This window comes from Schistocerca nitens, chromosome 3 (assembly GCF_023898315.1).
Source record: "Schistocerca nitens isolate TAMUIC-IGC-003100 chromosome 3, iqSchNite1.1, whole genome shotgun sequence".
In the NCBI taxonomy this organism is placed as follows: domain Eukaryota; kingdom Metazoa; phylum Arthropoda; class Insecta; order Orthoptera; family Acrididae; genus Schistocerca; species Schistocerca nitens.
The window spans coordinates 91568091-91589912 of record NC_064616.1 but is presented as its reverse complement, the minus strand read 5'-3'; the positions used below and the strand labels follow the sequence as shown (position 1 = coordinate 91589912).

Sequence of the window (21822 nt, the reverse complement as noted above, 5' to 3'; positions counted from 1 at the left end):
GGTATACTGCGGGCGATGTTTACACGCGATGGACTGGGGACGCTGATATCTCTAAAATCGTATATCGCGTGTTAACTATTCAAAAAGATCTTACTGTTCGATTACGTACATCAGTTTCATCACCTATAGCACCCCAATGGCGACCTGTATCTTCAACATGACTCATCGCACCCTAATTGTGTCAGAATGGTTAGACAAACACATTGGATATGAGGAATCCTACCTATGCCACAAAGCCAGCTGCAACCAATGTACACGATTTGTGAGCCACAAATGAGAGGTTCACAGATCAAAATGATTCACCATGCTATTGGTATTTTGGAGAGTACGCGCCACAGCATGTTACAATTATTGAGAGGAGACGTGATGCCATGGTAGGGTATGGTATGTGCCTGTTATTCAAATTCTCATGAGAGTAATACGAACGGAAGCAATGAGGGTTTGTTTGAAAACATAGTTCACATAATAAACACACATTTGCATTCAGAAAATTCGATAAATTTCTTTCCATTTCACTGTCTATTTGTTTCAAAAACACTTAATGGTATCAGCAATGTAATTTCCCTTTTAAACAGTGTTTACACTTATGAAATACTGGGAACTGGGGTCTAATTTTCATATTTTATCAACAACCAAGTATAGATTCATCAAACTGATAGCACACAGAATGTCTCGTGACATACACCACTACACACTTACAATCTCTCTCGGTGTGTGTGTGTGTGTGTGTGTGTGTGTGGAGAGAGGGAGATTCATAACTCTCATGCTGCCTTAACAGTCTTCCTTTCATTAACCGCAGTCCAAGTCTGCCTACATTGACAGCTGCTAAATCTATTCTCACACCGTTTTCTTGTCACCATCTGCCTTTAGCCACTACAGATCACTGTCCTTATTAACACCCTATTCCCTTGCTGCCCCCCCCCCCCCCCCCGGGTAACATCTTACCTCGCCCATACTCATTACTTTAATTGTGGAGGCTGTAGAAGTGTATCGGCTCCCACTGCACCTACAGAATCTGTACCTTTCTCCCCTCTGTTTCCTCTGCATGTCTATTGCCTCTTACTTCACTGCAACTCTTCAGTCCCCCCCCCCCCCCCACTCATCAAAAAATAGCATATTACACCACTAGTATTGTCTCAATACAGCACATATATTACCCTAGAATTTTAATGGTTATGCATATAACCTTGTCATCAACACCGTTAATAAAACATTTATAACGTGTATAAGTCCCTAACTTAGAACAGATAAGGGGTGTGGCATTAGTCCTTAGACTATATTAGAATGCAGTTAGTTAGAGCACTGCTTTCATCAGCCATCTGTTAAGCTGATGTTTTAATAGCACACAGATTAATCTGCCTGTGCAACGATTTGAAAATTTCACTGTATAGCACACTCCTTAAAATGTTAATGAGTTTTCCTTTAAAACAAACCACTGTGCTGGTTAATCAGTTATTTGAACTTCACTTAAATTCACAGGTAATTTTACTTACTATAATGTAAATTCAATACTTCTCATCTTCACATCATAACCTTTCTCTATTTATCATCATTAATCATACAAAGTGCAAAATTCCTTCGTAAATATTTTAAAAATAATAAAAAGAGGCACCACCAATCTCCTGACAAACTAAGTTGAGAAAAAACCTGTAAACACAAATAAAACAGCAACATAAGTAGCTCTTTTGTGACAATGAACATTAGTTTTTATATTTTAAGAAATTAATTACAGTGCAGGCACGACCTATATTACTGGCTCTCCCTGATCTTTCTACATTCATTGCTTAATCGTTCTACATATTCAGTTCAGAAAACATGAAACATTTCTTTTATTATTTATAAATAAACATCTGAACTTTTCATACTGAATTCCAACTTGTACTGGATATTAATCGATAAGAACCAAAGTTTTCACTGTTCAATAAATGTATTTTTAAATTATTATTGGATATCTCATCTCCTCTTTTCCTACATAACAATATATACCAGCGATGTATGTACATTCAACACAGTAATGCCTTCAGCATAATCAACTGGTAAACTGAATCTGACTGCATTGTTGCTAGTGTAAATATTACTTTAGAAAAACAACATAGCCATGTGAGAAAAAGTATGGTAGCCTACTTGTAGTTCGTAACAGCAAGTGGTGTCCACTTTACAGCAAAAGTCCTGAAAAACTATTGGTACCAGCAGCTACTAACAGATCTGGTCTGTAGTCGTAGAATATACAAAGACATCATAATCATATTTAACAGTTCACATATGACTAGGAAATTAAATATATAATTGATTATGTCTTTTAATTATCTACTTCAGTCTTTTATTAACAATTACACAGTTATTCTAAATAAATGTACCATGGCAGCTGAACACTTGGAGATACACACATTCAGATCACACCTCCACCACCCCCCTCATCCAGATTCAGTGGGACAATGTGAGTCAAAGCTTCTCAGTCACAGAATGTGTCACTACACAGTTGACAGAATGTAGGGTAAATAAATTAGACCATAAAAAATAAAAATGAAATAATGATAGGAGTAGTATATGCAAATAATTATCACCACTTTTATCACTCAATTTTTTCATTTCTGTTGGAGGCTGGTAAAAACTGGCATCTGCAGAAGTGTGGACATCTTTAACTACAATAGTTAAGGAAGTGTTATTCAAGTTCAAATGATTTTTCTGTCTAGTGTCCCTTGACAAATCGCACTGTAAAGGGGTGAAAGCTGAAAATTCAAGAAAGCTGAACAAATGCCTGCACAACATGTACCGGGTGATCAAAAAGTCAGTACAAATTTTAAAACTTAATAAACCACAGAATAATGTAGATAGAGAGGTAAAAATTGACACACATGCTTGGAATGACATGGGGTTTTATTAGAACGAACGAACAAACAAACAAACAAACAAAAAATAAAAAAATTACTAAGTTCACAAAATGTCCGACAGATGGCGCTGGACAGCAAAACGTCGGTGACTGCACATGACAATCGTGTATAAAAGGAGCTGTAATGAGAGAGAGAATCAGATGCGCCAGCAGTCACAGCATGTTAACATTACCTGAAAAGGCGCTTTTAGTGAAGCTGTATTATCAGAATGGGGAATGTGCTAGTTCAGCATTACGATCCTATCACCATAGGAAGGGGATTCGAAAGGGTAAAGGTCCGTTGACAAATGCAGCTGTGGCGAGAATGATTTTGAAGTTCGAAGCCACAGGTTGTTTAGACGCAACATTCCCGTCACAATTTACATAGGTTACCTGATCAGTTGATTTCTCAAATCAGCATCGGCCTAACTAATATTTGAGACTGAATACTTACTACAAATATCAATGTTGTTGTACATAGAATTAAATAACACTACTTGTAAAGGTAACACAGCAGATATTACAGTAGTGGTTTTCACCTGTATGATTAAGGTCACAAATTTTCACCCTTCTCCTTAGTAGAGGTCAGTATAGTGTGATGGACTCATCCTTTGGTAGTGAGTAAAGGCCTGGTGCTGGAAGACATGTTCACCATCAGAAAATTACCAGTTGCAGACAGAGAGAATGTTGGATACATTTCCTGATCATATATGGTGTTTTTATTTATCATGCAACTTGTAGCATACTTGTGGACTACATTTATTACTAGTCTAACACAACTGTAGTGGAAATCAAATAACTCATCAGTAGAACACGACTCTGATTACAGGAAATTTAGCTGTTCAGGCCCTGGCTAATTGTGAAATTTGTTTTCGGGTCAATCCATATGAAGTGGTCCAGGATGGTTGCTTGACCATTTTTAAATATTTTAATTTTTTTATATGTGATTGCCCTATATCTGACAAGGGAACCTCCCCATTGCACCCCCCTCAGATTTAGTTATAAGTTGGCACAGTGGATAGGCCTTGAAAAACTGAACACAGATTAATTGAGAAAACAGGAAGAAGTTGTGCGGAACTATGAAAAAAATAAGCAAAATATACAAACTGAGTAGTCCATGCGCAAGATAGGCAACATCAAGGAGAATGTGAGCTCAGGAGCGCCGTGGTCCCGTGGTTAGCGTGAGCACCTGGGGAACGAGAGGTCCTTGGTTCAAGTCTTCCTTCGAGTGAAAATTTTAATTTCTTTATTTTCGCAAAGTTATGATCTGTCCGTTCGTTCATTGACGTCTCTGTTCACTGTAATAAGTTTAGTGTCTGTGTTTTGCGACCGCACTGCAAAACCGTGCGATTAGTAGACGAAAGGACGTGCCTCTCCAATGGGAACCGAAAACATTTGATTGCAAGGTCATAGGTCAACCGATTCCTCCACATGAAAACACGTCTGATATATTCTATACGACACTGGTGATGGCATGTGCTTCACATGACAGGAATATGTTGTCGTCCCACCTAACTTGTACACTTGGCGAACGGATAAAAAGATTCTTCTACCTTGCCCGATTTAGGTTTTCTTGTGGATGTGATAATCACTTCCAAAAAAGTGATGAAAAGATAAGAGTTTGTCACATAACCTGCAACAAATGAATGCAACAGTTTCACAGTCGCACAGTTTTGCCTGTGCTCTATCAAAACATATGTTTTTAACGTTTTCAAATTTTTCCGTGTGTGGACCGTCAAATCCTGCATATGTCCAAGCAAATCTGAACATGTCCTGGAATTTTGATAATTGTCTGAAAACAAAAAATTAAAATTTTCACTCGAGGGTAGACTTGAACCAAGGACCTTTCATTCCGCAGGTGCTCACGCTAACCACGGGACCACAGCGCTCCTGAGCTCACACTCTCGTTGATGTTGCGTATCCTCCGCATGGACTACTCAGTTTGTATATTTTGCTTATTTCTTTCACAGTTCCACATAACTTCTTCCTGTTTTCTCGATTGATCTGTGTTCAGTTTTTCAAGGCCTATCCACTGTGCCAACGTATAACTAAATCTGAGGGGGGTGCGATGGGGAGGTTCCCTTGTGAGAAGTTCAAAACAGTATTTTAAAATAATTTATCTTAAACCTTTACTGGATGGTGGCCATTTTTATTTGTACGCGAATGAAGATTTTTCAGCCCGGAGACATCAGCAAAAATTTGAATATCTCTGCACTGGGTTAAGTTACAGCGTTGCAATTGACATGATTGTTTTTAGAAAAGTGTCCTCTACAACATTGTCTATTACACAAAATACCCTAAATTCAAATATAATCAGTTAAAATGCCCTCCAAAGCTTGGTATCCAAATTTTCAAAAATCCACTTTTTAGGCCCTAAAACAACAAACAAGGAGTGATTTATGAGAGTCTATTTTTTTCCTATAGTTAGATATCATACACTACTAGCCTCATGTAGAGAAAGAACACTTACAAATGTTTCCTTAATTTTTTATGAATTTTTGAAATTTTAAAAATTTTCATTTTTTGTAAAGTTTGGGTTTAGTTATCTCAGGCGGGACAGAATATAAAAATATGATTTTTGCACAGTTTGTACACCAATATGATAGCAATGTACTGTAAAACTTAACATTGATATCTGACTGAACAAAGATATGAATTTTTGAAAATGAGGAAATAATTCACATTACTCTACAACTGATCTTATGGCTGTTGCCTATTTAAATGGTTTATTGTTCCATTGTGATAAAATTTAATTGTGACATATTTAGTTAACACTATTGCCCAATATTCATTTAGTTTATTTATAATTAATAATGCAATATTAAACAATAGGGGCTTTCGCTTTTGTTCTATGGTAATAAAAATGCTCATTTACGTTTAGGTTTATTGTCAATAAAGAAGTACATTATTGCTGGGTGTGGCATTGTAGAAGTATATTATTGCTGGGCATGGCATTGTTGTAGTCAGTCTGTACTGAAATTCTGTTAGAATGGATGTACATACTTCATCGAGAGTGTAGAATGTGTTATGTGCTTTGTTCTGTGTGTAATTTGTAATTAATTTTGAGAGATTAACTGGAATGCAATAACATGGATGAACAGTGCTCTGTTGGACAGATAGCAAGTGAAGTGTGTTACAAAACAGTTTAGGGTTCAGTTTAAAAAAAACTTGAAAAATGTCAATGACTTTGATGAAGTTAGACAAACTTTGTCTAAATTTCGAGTAAGTTGTTCTGTAACATCGCTGTGTGAATATCATGATAAGAAATATACTCTGAAGTAAACCCACATTTTTGGAAGAAAGTGCTGTGATCCACTTAAAGTTCATAAAAAGCCTATTACTAAAGATTTGAGGGAAATAAAACTTGAACATTTGTTCTTGTTATATGAGAGTGAAACAACTTCCCAAGTGATACGTAATGTGATTCCTGGAAATTTCCTGTGCCCAAACTGTTACTCAAAAATGTTTGTTGTGAATCCAGAAGCAGAACCATGTAACCTTGTTAATGACCTTTATATTCCTAATGAGGAAGCTGTTAGCATATTGGATTTTGCTTCGAAAATAATAAATTCAAGTAGCAGAAAAAGAAAAGCAGCTATTGAAAATAAAGTACAACAAATTTCAGACAAAATTAGAAAAGACTTGGAATCATGCTTTAATAATACAGATACCAACATTATTTCTAAAGAAGAAGAAAACCTACCACCTGCATCATCTGACACTGAATATTTGAGATTAATAGAGAAATTAGAAATTAAATGTTAAGTGACATCTAAAGAGGAAAAAGTTAAAAGTTTAAGTTTGCTCCCTGACTCATGGTCAAGAGAAAAAATAATTCATCAATTCAACGTTTCTCATCATTTGGTTAAACTAACCCGAAAATTAGTGAAAGAGCAAGGCATTCTTCCAGTTTTAGAAAGAAAAAAGGTGTAGGTATAAGTGAAGATACAATTAAAAAGATCCAGCAGTTTTTTGAAGATGATGAAAGCAATACACTGTGCTCAGGTTGCAAAGATAGCAAAAGAGTTGTTATAAATGGAGTTAAAGTAGCAAAGCAGAAACGACTAGAGCTGTCAAACTAAAATGAACTTTATGTAGTTTTCAAAAATTATCATCCTGAATGCAAAATTGGAAGGTCAAAATTTTGTGACATTCGCCCCCAAGTGGTGTATTTTGGTTGGATCCTCAGGGACACATCTGTATGTGTTTCTTTATATCATCAAAATGTCAAACTGACGATTGCGGGTGCAAAACTCAGTAATCGTAACTACAAAGAGTTACTAGATTTAATGGTCTGTGACACTAACAGTTATGACTGCATGATGAGTTTGTGTGACAAATGACCTGGTAAGGAAACTGTTATTGAATTGTTTCACGAATACGGTGAGGAAATGCCAGACGATACTACCTACAAACAGTGGGTCACAACTGATTGGGCAGAAATGATAACAGTGATTAAATCTCAGGAAGAGTACTTGGAATCTTTAATTGATAACTTACAAAAACTCAAGTCACCACTATGTTTCTGAAATCCAAAGTAAGTTTTTAAAGGACAAAAAAGCACAACTTCATGAAACTGAATGCATAGTGCTAGCTGATTTTGCAGACAATTTTACATTTGTGATTCGGGATGCAATACAAGGGTACCACTGGGTCAATGACCAGGCAACAGTGAATCCATTTATTCTCTACTTTAAAAATGAGAAAGATGAAATTTGCAGTTCTTCAATTTTTCTAAGTGACTACTCGGAGCACAACACTTTGGCTGTACATTTGTTTCAAAAGTATGTAATAAATTACATAAAAGAAAATTTCCCCATAGTTGAGAAGCTGATATACTTTTCAGATGGAAGTAGTCATCAGTGTAAGAACATAAAGAATTTTTCAAATCTGTACAACCACAAAGTAGACTTTGGGTTGGAGGCTGAACACACAAGCATCCAAGAAAGGACTCAGGTTGTAAAACATAAAAGAATGCTTAAAGAGAAAAACAGTAATGCTTTTAAAAGTAAACTATCATCTGAGGAAAGGCAACTAGTTCTTCAGCAAAATGGGTCCGAATAGAAATGGGCCAAATTTTATGATATTGTTTTACAGTATCATAATTTTTGCTGCCCAGTGAAAGAAATTAATTAAGTAGTAACTCAAGGTCAAAATGTAAAAAACACCAGACTGACTCTTCCAGCTTACATGATTAAACTCAGGCTAAATATCAAGGATCTAAGTGTGCTACATAAGTCAACTAAATTGCAAATATTTAAAGATAAGTAGAATCAAGCTAAAACATAATTTCAGGAATAGCTCTCAAATTTAAGAAAACAGATCCTAGATAAGGAAATAGCTCAGTCAACAAATATAGGGAAGACTTCATGAAATATAATAAATAGATATCGCAAAGCCACCCTTAAGTTAGATGCTCAAATTGACAGAATCCAACATGAAGGAAACCATATTAATGATCCTGATAAAATCTACAATATATTTAATGAATATTTTATATCTTCAGCTGTGAATCCAGTTAATAACGCAGGTCTGACTCGGATGGTTAAGCCTTACCCTAGGCAGGAAACTACTTTTCAATTTAAGGAAGGGAGTGTGGAGGGAATAGGAAAAAGAATGAATAACTTAAAGAATAAGACCTCATCTGGCTGGGATGGACTGAGTAGTATTATAATTAAAACAATGCAATAAGGAATTAGTTGGAATAATTACCCATATGATCAACAGTAGTATCAGGGAGAACACATTTCCAAATTTATTGAAGAAACGTATAGTTAAACCTGTGCATAAAAAGGATCGAAAGAAGAGCTATCAAACTTCAGGCCCATACCCCCAATATCAATTTTTTGTAAAATATTTCAAATTGTTTTGTTGAGACAGCTTATTGATTATTTCACAAAGAACAATTTACCAGCAGAAACACAGTATGGCTTCAGAAAGCATCACAGTACCATTGCAGCAATTACTGAATTTCTCCACAAGGTGTATGATGCCCTGGATGAGGGAATGCAGACAGCAGGGATACTTCTAGACCTTACTAAAGTATTTGACTCAGTGAACCATGAGCTACTACTTAGTAAATGGAAACTTACAATATAAATGCCACATCTATACAACTATTGATCACTTATCTAACCAATCGTAAGCAGTGTACAAAGCTGAGTTATGAAATTAATGATCAGATCAAACATTTCCAATCCAGCTATGAAACAGTAAAACAAGGTGTACCTCAGGGCTCCGTCTTGGGCCCTTTCCTTTTCCTGGTCTACATTAATGATTTAGAGGCACCTCTGTACTCCCAATTAGTAAGTTATGCAGATGATACCTCACTTTTGTTCTTTTGCAAACAAACTAATGACTTGACATTGCCTGCAACTGATGGCTTAAGTCAAATAACTACTTGCTTCCATGATCAAGCTCTAAAAGTCAATATTAGCAAATCCCACCTATTACTATTTAAACTGGGTAATTCATACTAAACCTGTATTGATAACATAAGTGGCATAAAAAATGTAGACACTAACAAATATAAATTTTTGGGGACACACCTAGACGAAAATCTTAGATGGGTAGACCATATCAATTTTGTATGCAATAAAATCAGCATTTCACTGCACTTAATTAGCAAACTATCAAAATTAGTCTCTGAACAAACATTAAAAACTGCTTATAATGGGACAATATTTGCATACATTAATTTTGGAATAGAGGTATGGGGATGTGCTGCTGATACACACATGAACAGAATCCTAACACTGCAGAAAAGAGCAATCAGGACTATGCATCGACTAGTACACAGAGATTCGTGTAGGGAAACCTTTGTACAACATAAATATCTAACAGTATATTTCTTGCATCTGTACAAATTAATAGCATTCTTTGTGGACCATAAAAATAATGAAACTAAGTGCTCTGATGTGCATACCCATAACACAATACAAAATGATTGCTTCTTCAGAAACAGAGCTAAACTAAAGACAACAGATCATAGTCCTTGGATTAATGGCCAGATATGGTTTAACAAACTGTCCAGTGCTATAAGATACCACAGAGGTAAAGTATTCAAAACGGAATTAAAGTCATTCTTAACTCTCAAATGTTCGTACTCACTGACTGAATACTGATATTAAAATGTAGCTATTCTTAAATGTAGGCCTAACTCTTCTATCTATACAATGTACTATTCTGAGGTGACTGTAATATATATTATTTTTGTAACAACATGCTGTAAATTCAAATACCTATACTATGTGACTGTATGTTTCATTATGAAGTACTGTACCGTATATTGCCACGTGCATCACCCGTAAATGGCTTCTTGTACATGTGAATTGCAAATTCCTACTGTTTGTACAAAAATTGTATAAAAATGCTGTGATGTTTGCAAAAGCCAGCAGTTGGTGACTATATGCAAAAAAGATAATAAATAAATGACACTTTTTTCGCATCTAGCCATGGTAAAAATGCATGTGATGGAGTAGGAGGTACAACAAAACGTGAAGTAAGTGAAGCCAGCCTACAAAGACCAACCACAGACCAAATTCTCACAGTACAGGACATGTATGTCTTTTGCAAGGATAATATTAAAGGCATTACCTATTTTCTGATTAAGAAAGAAGAAGTGGTTCTACATACGAAAACAACACTTCAAACCACATTTGAAAACTGCATAGCAATAAGAGGAACAAGGCATTTCCACAAATTCCTTGGCATGGCAGAAAGTTAAGTAGGCTATGTCAAAATAATATAAATGTTAATTTCAGTGATCTTTCCACTTTTTGTATATAATTCAGTACCTTACTTCAATAATAATTGATTACATCCCACCAATATCACACATGAATATGCAACAGCCATAAGATCAGTTGTAGAGTAATGTGAAATTCATATCTTTGTTCACATATTAATGTTGCAAACTTTACAATATGTTGCTATCATATACGTGTACAAACTATGCTAAAATCATATTTTTATATTCTGTCCCACCTGAGATAACTAAGCCCAGACTTTACACAAAATTAAAATTTTCAAATTTCAAAAATCCATACAAAAATTAAGGAAACATTTGTAAGTGTTCTTGCTCTATATGAGGCTTGTAGTGTATGATATCGAACTATAGGGAAAAAATACACTCTCATAAATCACTCCTTGTTTGTTATTTTAGGGCCTAAAAAGTGGATTTTTGAAAATTTGGATCCAAGCTTTGGAGGGCATTTTGACTGATTATTTTTGAATTTAGGGTATTTTGTGTAATAGACAGTGTTGTATAGGACACTTTTCTAAAAACAATCATGCCAACTGAAATGTTGTAACTTAACCCAGTGCAGAGATATTCATATATTTTGCTAATGCCTCTAAACTGAAACCTCGTCATGTGCTTATAAACGAAAATGGCTGCCATTCAGTAAAGGTGAAAGGTAAAATTTTTTAAAAAACTGTTTTGAACTTCTCAATTATAGGGTAATCACATATAAAAAATTAAAATATTTAAAAATGGTCATGCAATCAACTTAATTTTTATTGGACCACTTCATTTGGATTGACCCTTTCAGGAGTGAGTAACAGCACCATTAATATTTAATTGCTTCTACAGATGATTTACAAAATAATGTTCTTAGTTTCATTACACAGTTTGTTGTGGGCACAATAGTATATAATACTGTAGTGTGATAACAGTAAAGTTTGGAAGATTTGGCATGTCACGTGACTGGGAAGTCATCAAACATATTACTGGCTGCCAATGTAAGTGTCAAGTGCAGCACAGAAAAGACGCAAGGTATCAGCATATGCTATAGTGGTAAAATCATGGGTCCCCAAAGCATGAGACTGTCCTACATGTAACTCTGCTCACCATATGACACAGAGCACAGTGATTAGCACTGGAGCATGAAAACAGCCACTGGAGACTTGAAGTATGAAAAACAGTTGCCTACACTGATTAGTCACATAACATGTTGTTATATCCAAATGGCTGTGTATTAGCATGTGGAAAATCGCACAAGAAATGCAACCAATGGGCGAAAAGAGTAATAGATGGTGGACCCTACATGCCCTACATGCCTGATATTTACGAATGACAGAGGAAAGCCACTGTTCGGTCATTCGTCTGCACCACACCAGCTGCCTATAAACACTCCCCCCCCCCCACACCCTCCCCACACATGTATACCAACCCCATCCCAGAACACTTGACTATCCTATGATTGAGATTGACCTTGGATCCAGCTTCAACCAATCTTTATGAGTTGTGGGTGGTGGCTGCAGAGTCACGGATCAGAATGGTTCCCAAACACTTTCAGTATCTCAATGCCACAATTATCACCACTATCATTAGTGCAAAAGGAGATTTTATGTGCCAATAGACAGATATAGCTAATTCAATAATTCAAGTGTATCCCACATGGAGCAAAGTACATTATGCCAATGTACGATATGAAAATTATAGAAAGAAGTAAGTTTAGAGCTCACCATTTGATCAACAGTGAGGTTCTTAGAAAGTGCAGTCACAAGTTCAGTTTACTAATATTTCTAAAAGGCTACACTGATATGAACACATTCCTAAAGAACATTTCATACTCACTTGAATTTCTATTAGGTGTTCATAGTCACAATGGCAGAATGTCTTCAAAAATCTCACTAAACAAAGTTTAGGCACCTGATGCCTACAAAGTGATTAAAAAATACATAAGGAGTTCCTAATACTCAACATGTAAAATGTTAAAAATGCACTTATGATGTCCTTGGCTATTACGTTACATGCTGAAATTGGTAATAACTCACAAGCTGAATGACAGAAATAGAATATGATGAATCACGAGTCTGTTGTTGGTAGTCAATTAGAACGCTAATTTACAATTTCCTATGGATAAACTGAAAGAACCAGAGGTTGTACAGAGTTTCAGGGAGAGCATAAGGGAACAATTGACAGGAATGGGGGAAAGAATTACAGAAGAAGAAGAACGGGTAGCTTTGAGAGATGAAATAGTGAAGGCAGCAGAGGATCAAATACGTAAAAAGACGAGGGCTGGTAGAAACCCTTGGGTAACAGAAGAGAACTGAATTTAATTGATGAAAGGAGAAAATACAAAAATGCAGTAAATGAAGCAGGCAAAAAGAAATACAAACGTCTCAAAAATGAGATCGACAGGAAGTGCAAAATGGCTAAGCAGGGATGGCTAGAGGACAAATGTAAGGAGGTAGAGGCTTATCTAACTAGGGGTAAGATAGATACTGCCTACAGGAAAATTAAAGAGACCTTTGGAGAAAGGAGAACCACTTGCATGAATATCAAGAACTCAGGTAGAAACCCAGTTCTAAGCAAAGAAGGGAAAGCAGAAGGGTGGAAGGAGTATATAGAGGGTCTATACAAGGGCGATGTACTTGAGGACAATATGATGGAAATGGAAGAGGATGTAGACGAAGATGAAATGGGAGATATGATACTGCGTGAAGAGTTTGACAGAGCACTGAAAGACCTGAGTCGAAACAAGGCCCCCAGAGTAGACAACATTCCAGTAGAACTACTGACAGCCTTGGGAGAGCCAGTCCTGACAAAACTCTACCATCTGGTGAGCAAGATGTATGAGACAGGCGAAATACCATCAGACTTCAAGAAGAATATAATAATTCCAATCCCAAAGAAAGCAGGTGTTGACAGATGTGAAAATTAACGAACTATCAGTTTAATAAATCACGGCTGCAAAATACTAATGCGAATTCTTTACAGACGGATGGAAAAACTGATAGAAGCCGACCTCACGGAAGATCAATTTGGATTCTGTAGAAATGTTGGAACACATGAGGGAATACTGACCCTACGACTTATCTTAGAAGAAAGATTAAGTAAAGGCAAAATTACGTTTCTAGCATTTGTAGACTTAGAGAAAGCTTTTGACAATGTTGATTGGAATACTCTCTTTCAAATTCTGAAGGTGGCAGGGGTAAAATACAGGGAGCCAAAGGCTATTTACAATTTGTACAGAAACCAGATGGCAGTTACAAGAGTCGAGGGGCATGAAAGGGAAGCAGCGGTTGGGAAGGGAGTGAGACAGGGTTGTAGCCTATCCCCGATGTTATTCAATCTGTATATTGAGCAAGCAATAAAGGAAACAAAAGAAAAGTTGGGAGTAGGTATTAAAATCCACGGAGAAGAAATAAAAACTTTGAGATTTGTCGATGGCATTGTAATTCTGTCAGAGACAGCAAAGGACTTGGAAGAGCAGTTGAACGGAATGGACAGTGTCTTGAAAGGAGGGTATAGGAGGAACAACAACAAAAGCAAAACAAGGATAATGGAATGTAGTCGAATTAAGTCAGGTGATGCTGAGGGAATTAGATTAGGAAATGAGATGCTTAAAGTAGTAAAGGAGTTTTGCTATTTGGGGAGCAAAATAACCGATGATGGTCGAAGTAGGGAGGATATAAAATGTAGACTGGCAATGGCAAGGAAAGCATTTCTGAAGAAGAAAATTTTGTTAACATCGAGTATGGATTTAAATGTCACGAAGTCGTTTCTGAAAGTATTTGTATGGAAGTGAAACGTGGACGATAAATAGTTTAGACAAGAAGAGAATAGAAGCTTTCGAAATGTGGTGCTACAGAAGAATGCTGAAGATTAGATGGGTAGATCACATAACTAATGAGGAGGTATTGAATAGAATTGGGGAGAAGAGGAGCTTGTGGCACAACTTGACTAGAAGAAGGGATCGGTTGGTAGGACATGTTCTGAGACATCGAGGGATCACCAATTTAGTATTGGAGGGCAGTGTGGAGGGTAAATATCATAGAGGGAGACCAAGAGATGAATACACTAAGCAGATTCAGAAGGATGTAGGCTGCAGTAGGTACTGGGAGATGATGAAGCTTGCACAGGGAAGAGTAGCATGGAGAGCTGCATCAAACCAGTCTCAGGACTGAAGACCACAAGAACAACAACAACAACAACATGGTCCATAAAAGAAGTTAGCTGGTATACTGTTGTATTATGTTAGAATTCACCCATTCTGCCAAAATATTTTGCAAAATTAGAAAAAAAAAACATACCAGTAGGTTATTGCAATGACGAATGGATATCTCAGGCTACTCTACACATAAACCAATTATGGCAATCATATTGTAATGTTGGGACTTGTTGGCTTCATCAATTCACAAGGCAAATTATCACATTTCACCCTCTCCTATGTCTTGGGCTATGGTAGAGGTTAGTCAGCCAGCACACCTAGTTATATTCCATTCATATTTGTTGGCTTCACCAATTTTCAACTAAATTGTCAATTCAACCTAACCAAGGCCTCAAGCTTTACTGCAGGTCAATTTGCCAACATAAGTAAGCTGCTTTAAAGTCATCTAAGAAATACAAAAATTAGTAATTAACATCAAAATTATTAATAACCCGATCAGTAAATGTTATTCTGGTGCTCCCCATATCAAAAACAAATATAATCAATTTGTATCTTCTGCCAAAAGAAATCATTACATTCAGTGAATCTCACTGGCTATGACTAATGTCAATGAATTGCCGACATTAGCATACAACGCAAGAGCTGTGGATGACATAAGTGCACTTTAGCCCAACAGCCTGAAGTGAGTGAAAGCAAGTGACTTGTGTACAATAATCAGCATACACAATGCATGCCACATCAAAACATTTCACATATGTGAAGACACACTATCAGTGTGGGCAGGTCTTTCAGGAACAGAAGCCTCTCTCTCATAGTCTACATCACACCAAAATTTGACAATCACAACAAGAAGAGTACAGATTCATCTGGCTGTAAAACATGTTTTTCACACTTATGTAGTCCAATAAGTGCCTTCATGTTGTTTCCTATACAGCAGCATTACAGAGCCATTCTGGCAGATCTTATGTGAAAAAGATGGTCTAGAAGGAAAAAAACTGCATTGCTAACTTCAGTTAACTGAACAACTGATTTTCAAATGGGTTAACATTATCATGCACTGTATAATCGAGGTGTTGAGATATATTCAGGCACATAAATATTAACCACGAGGTAGCAGCTCAGGTTACAAATTTCCAGTCTTCTTGAGGGCATGCGCACACGTACACACACACACATAAACAATATCCATATAATGTGGCCAGGTTTACTGCAGATACGCCTTAGCATCATGGCAATGTAGCTGTGGGTGCATATGTGCTCTCAAGAACAGCACAAGTCAAGAAGATGAGCCATCATGTTTCAGTTCTTGTTTATGCACCCATCTACAGCTCATCTCTCCGCTAAACAGAGAGTGGTTATTTTACTCTTTCCATTCTTTATGTACCGCCCCCAAGATTTTAGTGTGATACCAATGGAACATAATAAAAGTCATAAAATTGTCTGATCATAGACTGAACTATTTTAGCAATTTAAAAGTTAAATGAATAATGGAAAAGTGAAAGCTTTGGGATCTTGTACAACAAAACTGCATTAGCTTTCATAATAGAAATTAAAAGAACTAGTACAATGACTGTGCCAATCAATCATGAGAACACCATACCATACAAATGATGAGCTAAGAAACTTTAAGCACTGAACTTATCAGTTGTAATTATCAATCACGATCATTAAGTTGCAACAGCAAGATAAAATGGGGCATCACCATGAGCTTTAATCACACCTGATCTCTATGTACATTGGCAGTGTATTGCATTCACATCAGCTTACTGGATAAAGGCAACAGATGCTCTGCAAAAGACAACTATATGCTGAATACTCTTAAATTCTTAGGTTCAAATGATTGAATGCCACATTTTTAATTAAGCTACATGATGATTACTAAGGAACAAAAGATGTAAAATTGGTTTAACACGATGTTGGGACAAATGGACAAGGGTCCCAGGTAAACATGAAAAGGATGATAAAAGAAATTAGCTGAGGCTTGGTGAGAAGTAGCCCTACTACTTGCATTTAGTTATTTAGGATAGCGGAGAATACGTAAATCTGAACAGTCAGAACAGACTTTGGAACCCAATACTCCTACATAAACTCCAGACATGAACGAATATGACAGGGCATAAAAATAACAGGTTTATATGTTGCTATGCACTTTTCCTATACGATCCAAATTCATATAGTACTATACTGACAATTACACAGGAAGAATGAAATTGGTGCAAAAACCAATCACTATATTCCTATTTGATTCATATAGGCCTATTGAGGATGAGAAATAAATGTTATTCATAAATTTTTAGAGATGTGGAATACGGAGAAATAGCCCGTGAAAGTTGGACAACCGTTCTTTTCTAGAAAACTGATCCACAAGACACAAAACAAGTTAGGCATTATAAATAATTCACTGAGAGTAGAAATGAAAATACTGTATCATTACAGGGTGCCGTCTATTCAAATATAATGAGGAAAATGCTGTGGTACTGGTGATAATGGGTGTTAAATGGGAACACCTTCAACATAAACTTTAACAGTTGAATACTGCTTTAAGAAACTGATGCATGAAAAAGAAATACACGAACTGTTACCCTCAGAATATTTTGCAAAGCCCATCCTGATTCAGAAAACAGTAGAAATTGAGTAGATTTAGAAAGCGACTTGTCTGCATAATTTACAAAAGTTCGATGGTTAAATAAATATTAGGGCTAAGATTTCCGGTAACGAACGGGCATAAACTATTAATGCTATTTCTCCTGCACGACATTTAATAGTGTGTGTCCCAGGAGTAATGGTCAATATTCAGGGACATGACAGGAACAATCATTCAAAACAAAAAAAGAGTCTTAGTAAACAAGGGCTCTAGAATGCATACCTTAAGTGCTATGTTAAGTAGAAGATGCGTGTTTCACAGTAGTATGATGAACAAGTACTAATATCTCTTAAGGTATGCATTCCACAGCAATTGTTTACTAGACTTGTTCGCTTCGAATGGTCGTTCCTGTCATATCCCCGAATAGTCAACATCCCTCCTGTGACACCATGCATATCTGCATAAATGAGAACATTTTCTGACGAACAAATTAACAGATACATCAAATTGCTAGAGACGGATAACTAACGTAATACGTATGGGGTATAAATGTGGTTCAGCAAACGGCTAGGCATAAAACAAAAAACATCAAAAGATCTGACAGAATAGGTTCTTAATTTCACCATGACTTCAGAGAAACCAGAAGTTATACAACTAGCAGCAGGTCATGTAGTCGAATTGTGAGAACTCATTTTCTCCGAAGTCCATTTCCCCACTTCACTCGTATTTCGGTGAATGCAACACTGAAGCTAATTTGACGTTCTGGCAATGTACTCACAGACATTGAGAAGGTCTACGGGGAACACATACTCGTCTCGCATGGAAGATAATCACGCGAATTTGAAAAAGCTAATTCGTGGATCTGTATATTTTCAAAAAATAAAAGACGTATACGACATCAAATTTACGGACATATATACATGACACATACCTGACATATTTTTTTCTGATTTTGGTGTAGCGGACATTGCAGCTGCTCTTCCCGAATTCTTAAGATGTTTCGGTGTTGCTGATACATTCCAAGATCATCCCTTTTCGCATATTTATTCAAACGTCAACACATTACAACAATTAACTACTCCGTCCACCGCCATTTTGCATCCTAACAAATGTGGCGCCACGAAGTGGCAACTTCTTGCAAAAACAAAATAAAAACAAAAAAACAGATGAATGGAGCCAGGCCCAGCAGCAACATATCGATAGATTTGCGATGCCAAATGTCGATATTATGAAATAACAGGCACGTATTTCTGGGCGCAACTGACGTAGGGAGGCGTAACGAGGCGACAGATATGTGATGTAAATCGTGAATTTTAAACACCTACAAAGTGTCAAAAATAACCTCAGTGTGTTTAGTTTTTCCGAGTTTGTTAGTATTTGCTGTAGCACCTCAACATGGGAAATTCTGGGTTGAAACAGCATTACGAGACTGCAAAAAAGACTGGTGTATTGAAGATTTCTGATGGATTGGGTGATTTTCCAGCAGGATTTAAGCAGTTAGAACCTCACCTTCGAGTACTAGATCTGGCTGGAAATGTGTTTACAAGTATACCATCCGAAATTAGCGCTTTTAAAGCTTTAAAGCGTTTAAATTTTAACCAGAATGTGCTGAAGTCTATACCTGATGAAATTGGAGACCTTTCGAAGCTTGAATGCTTGTCTTTGAGTACAAACAAACTAACTCGTATACCGCCGTCTATAGCGCAGCTTTCTCATTTAAAAGAAGTTTATCTCAGTGAAAATCGGATTAGGGACTTCCCAGTGGTATTTTGCAAATTGAAACAATTGGTTATGCTTGATTTATCCAAGAACAGAATCACGCGAATACCAGAAGAAGTGCAAGACCTACAAGTGCTTGAACTTAATCTGAATCAAAATCAGATTTCAGAAGTGTCAGAATCCATCGCAAAGTGCCCACGTCTTAAAACTTTGAGACTCCAGGAGAACTGCCTACAATTAAATAGTATACCTAAAGCAATTCTGACCGAGTCCAATATATCAATGATTGCTGTAGAAGGAAATCTGTTTGATATGAAAAACTTTATGGAACTAGAAGGATATGATGTATATATGGAACGTTACACAGCAGTAAAGAAAAAGATGTTTTAAAACACGCTTTGTCATCTTGCCTGTGACAGGGACCTGCACATTAAAAAGATATATTACATTTGGCCTTTACAATCATTATGAAATGCGTGGATATGCGACAGCTGCTACATAAATACTTACATCCAACGATTTTATGCACAAGAAACTTGTACTATAGCAGTGTGATGTTTCAAGCTTAGAAGCAAGAATTTATATGTCTTATTGAACTTTGGACATACATTCCAATTTGAATAACTGTTGAATAATTGTTCTGTGGCATTTTTCATAGTTGGCATGTGAGATATGCTCATAATACCCACCAACTGAGTCATCAGAGATGTGTGTGTTATAGAATACAGCTTTTCTGTATGTGCCTTACAATTTTTGTTATTTATAACAAAAAATGTGTTAAATATGAAGTGAACTTGGGCTTTATGCAACACTATAGGACAAACTGGTATCACAACTATTATTTCTTATTCACATTCATTGGCTTTGCCAACATTCAATCATTTTGTCACCTTCCAACTTATCCTAGACCTTGTGCTATGCTGCAGATAAGGCTGTCATCACAATGAAGATTTCAAGGAGGACACTGTCACACACTAACCATTATCTACACATCACTGGAAATGTTTCATTGGCAATAGTGGCTCAGAAAACCCTCTGTGCCACTGATGAGCTTACAGTTTTCTCTTTTATGGTATTATGATCCTCCTGTGATTTAAGTAGCAAAGTGCTTAAGGTACAGGATTTTCATTTCCGTCCCAATTCCTATCCATTCTGAACTTAAGATCATTCTCCAATAACCTTATTCTCAGTGGAATTTTATATTATAAAACGTCCTTCTTTTTATAATTTTCATTTTATTTTTCCTCTTTGATTTTCTGCTTTCTTGCAAACACTATTTAAATCACAATACCATAATTACAAATAGTTTGCAACTGTGTGTCTGAGACAGACAAGATGGTTGCTGTCTTATCTCATGTTTGACATTACCATTTATTCAGAAGATTTTTTATTCATATACTGCTCATGTTAGCCTTAAAATTTTATTGGAATCTCAATTTTATACAAATGTGGACTGCAGTGTTTTTTATGTTTACATGAAAATTACTGTGGTTTTAATATGAATGGTAATTATTTTTGACAGTTATGTAAACTGACTCCTTCTCCCCCCCAACATATATGTTATGCAATGAGTCATGAGCATTAGATTACCAGAAATTTAATTACATCAGAGTATTTTGAATTGTTATCATGTATGTTGACAGTACCTAGTAAATTAAGGTAGGAGGGGCATTACCAGTGCTTCGTTATGTTACACTGATGTAGTAAAATTTATAAATATGAAAAAGAAAACAAAACTTTGTAATTTTGTTGTTGCATTTCAATCATTTTAATTCAAAATGTATTTACATTTTTTTTAAAGAAACTGTGCTCCTGCCATATGTATATAATGTTGTTTGAATTCTAATGGCTATATTTTAAATTATTACCAATCATTATCTGTTGTTAAGGATATTGTGTAATACAATTTTCTTTTCTTTCTACTGCAGATCAGAGTTCACTTTACAGTAAACTTAGTTGTACCCCCCCCCACCCACCCCCCCCTCTCTCTCTCTCTCTCTCTCTCTCTCTCTCTCTCTCTCTCTCTCTCTGTGTGTGTGTGTGTGTGTGTGTGTGTGTGTGTGTGTGTTTGCAGTTGACACTGTTGGAGTACTGTACCTGTCAAATATTTTTAATGGAAGAAAGTTGTAAATATCAGACTTAAAATTAAGAGTGTATATGCATTTTAATTTTTGTAGGTATTGGGAAAATGGTGGCTGATCATGTTACCAGTACAGTGCAGACTGATTTGTAAGTAGAGAAACACCTGTGGCACTAATAACTGCAGTAATAATTTGCACAGTGCTCATTGTTTATTTAAATTTTTCACAGTCAGAGTAAAAATAATAAATCATTGTTGCAAGCACTCTGTTGAGGTATGCCATAGGTGCTGGTGTGGTGGTTAAGCATCTGGTAACATTTTCTTGTCTGTGATGTAGGTGTGAAAGTGGATAAAAGAAATACTGTTGTTATTACATACCTTCATGTTATTAAAGTTTCATATTTTCTGCTTAATGTACACACATTTGAAGTAAACTTTAAAAATATGATTGAGACTTTGTTTTCTTTGTACCAATGCATCATATTCTGACATTTGTCATAGGATACTTTTGTTGCTGCAAGTATTATCATAATATAAACATACCACCCACAGGCCTGTTCTGGCTGGCCTACAAGGTATTACAAGGAGCGATGTATGATGGTGAGATGTGATCAGCATGCTGTCAATTCCTCCAGCCATTATTGCCAGCAGATGAATCCTGATGTTGATG

At 36.2% G+C, this 21822-nt stretch overlaps 2 protein-coding genes across 3 annotated transcripts in view; one reads left to right on the top strand and one right to left on the bottom strand.

Moving 5' to 3' along the window:
• The window catches only part of LOC126248069 (guanine nucleotide-releasing factor 2), a 463467-nt gene extending 445022 nt beyond the window's left edge, over window positions 1-18445 (bottom strand). The window contains exons 1-2 of one of the 2 annotated variants that reach the window (XM_049948717.1): window positions 18285-18414; window positions 1494-1647 (exon numbers count right to left, since the gene is read on the bottom strand). Coding sequence is in view for 1 of the 2 variants with exons in the window: in XM_049948716.1 (XP_049804673.1) it covers window positions 18285-18321 (37 nt within the window). In the remaining variant the exon portion in view is untranslated. Of the gene's footprint in view, window positions 1-1493; window positions 1648-18284 lie in introns of both variants that reach the window. The other variant, XM_049948716.1, reaches the window with a different exon arrangement.
• Window positions 18446-18562: 117 nt separating this feature from the next.
• LOC126249527 (leucine-rich repeat-containing protein 57) lies at window positions 18563-21600 on the top strand. Its single transcript, XM_049951190.1, has one exon. The coding sequence runs from the start codon at window positions 18749-18751 to the stop codon at window positions 19460-19462; it is 714 nt and encodes a 237-aa protein (XP_049807147.1). The 5' UTR covers window positions 18563-18748; the 3' UTR covers window positions 19463-21600.
• The last annotated feature ends 222 nt before the right edge of the window (window positions 21601-21822 follow it).

Excerpts from the sequence above, each read along its gene's own strand:
- LOC126249527 (XM_049951190.1), top strand. The coding sequence starts at position 18,749 with ATGGGAAATTCTGGGTTGAAACAGCATTACGAGACTGCAAAAAAGACT.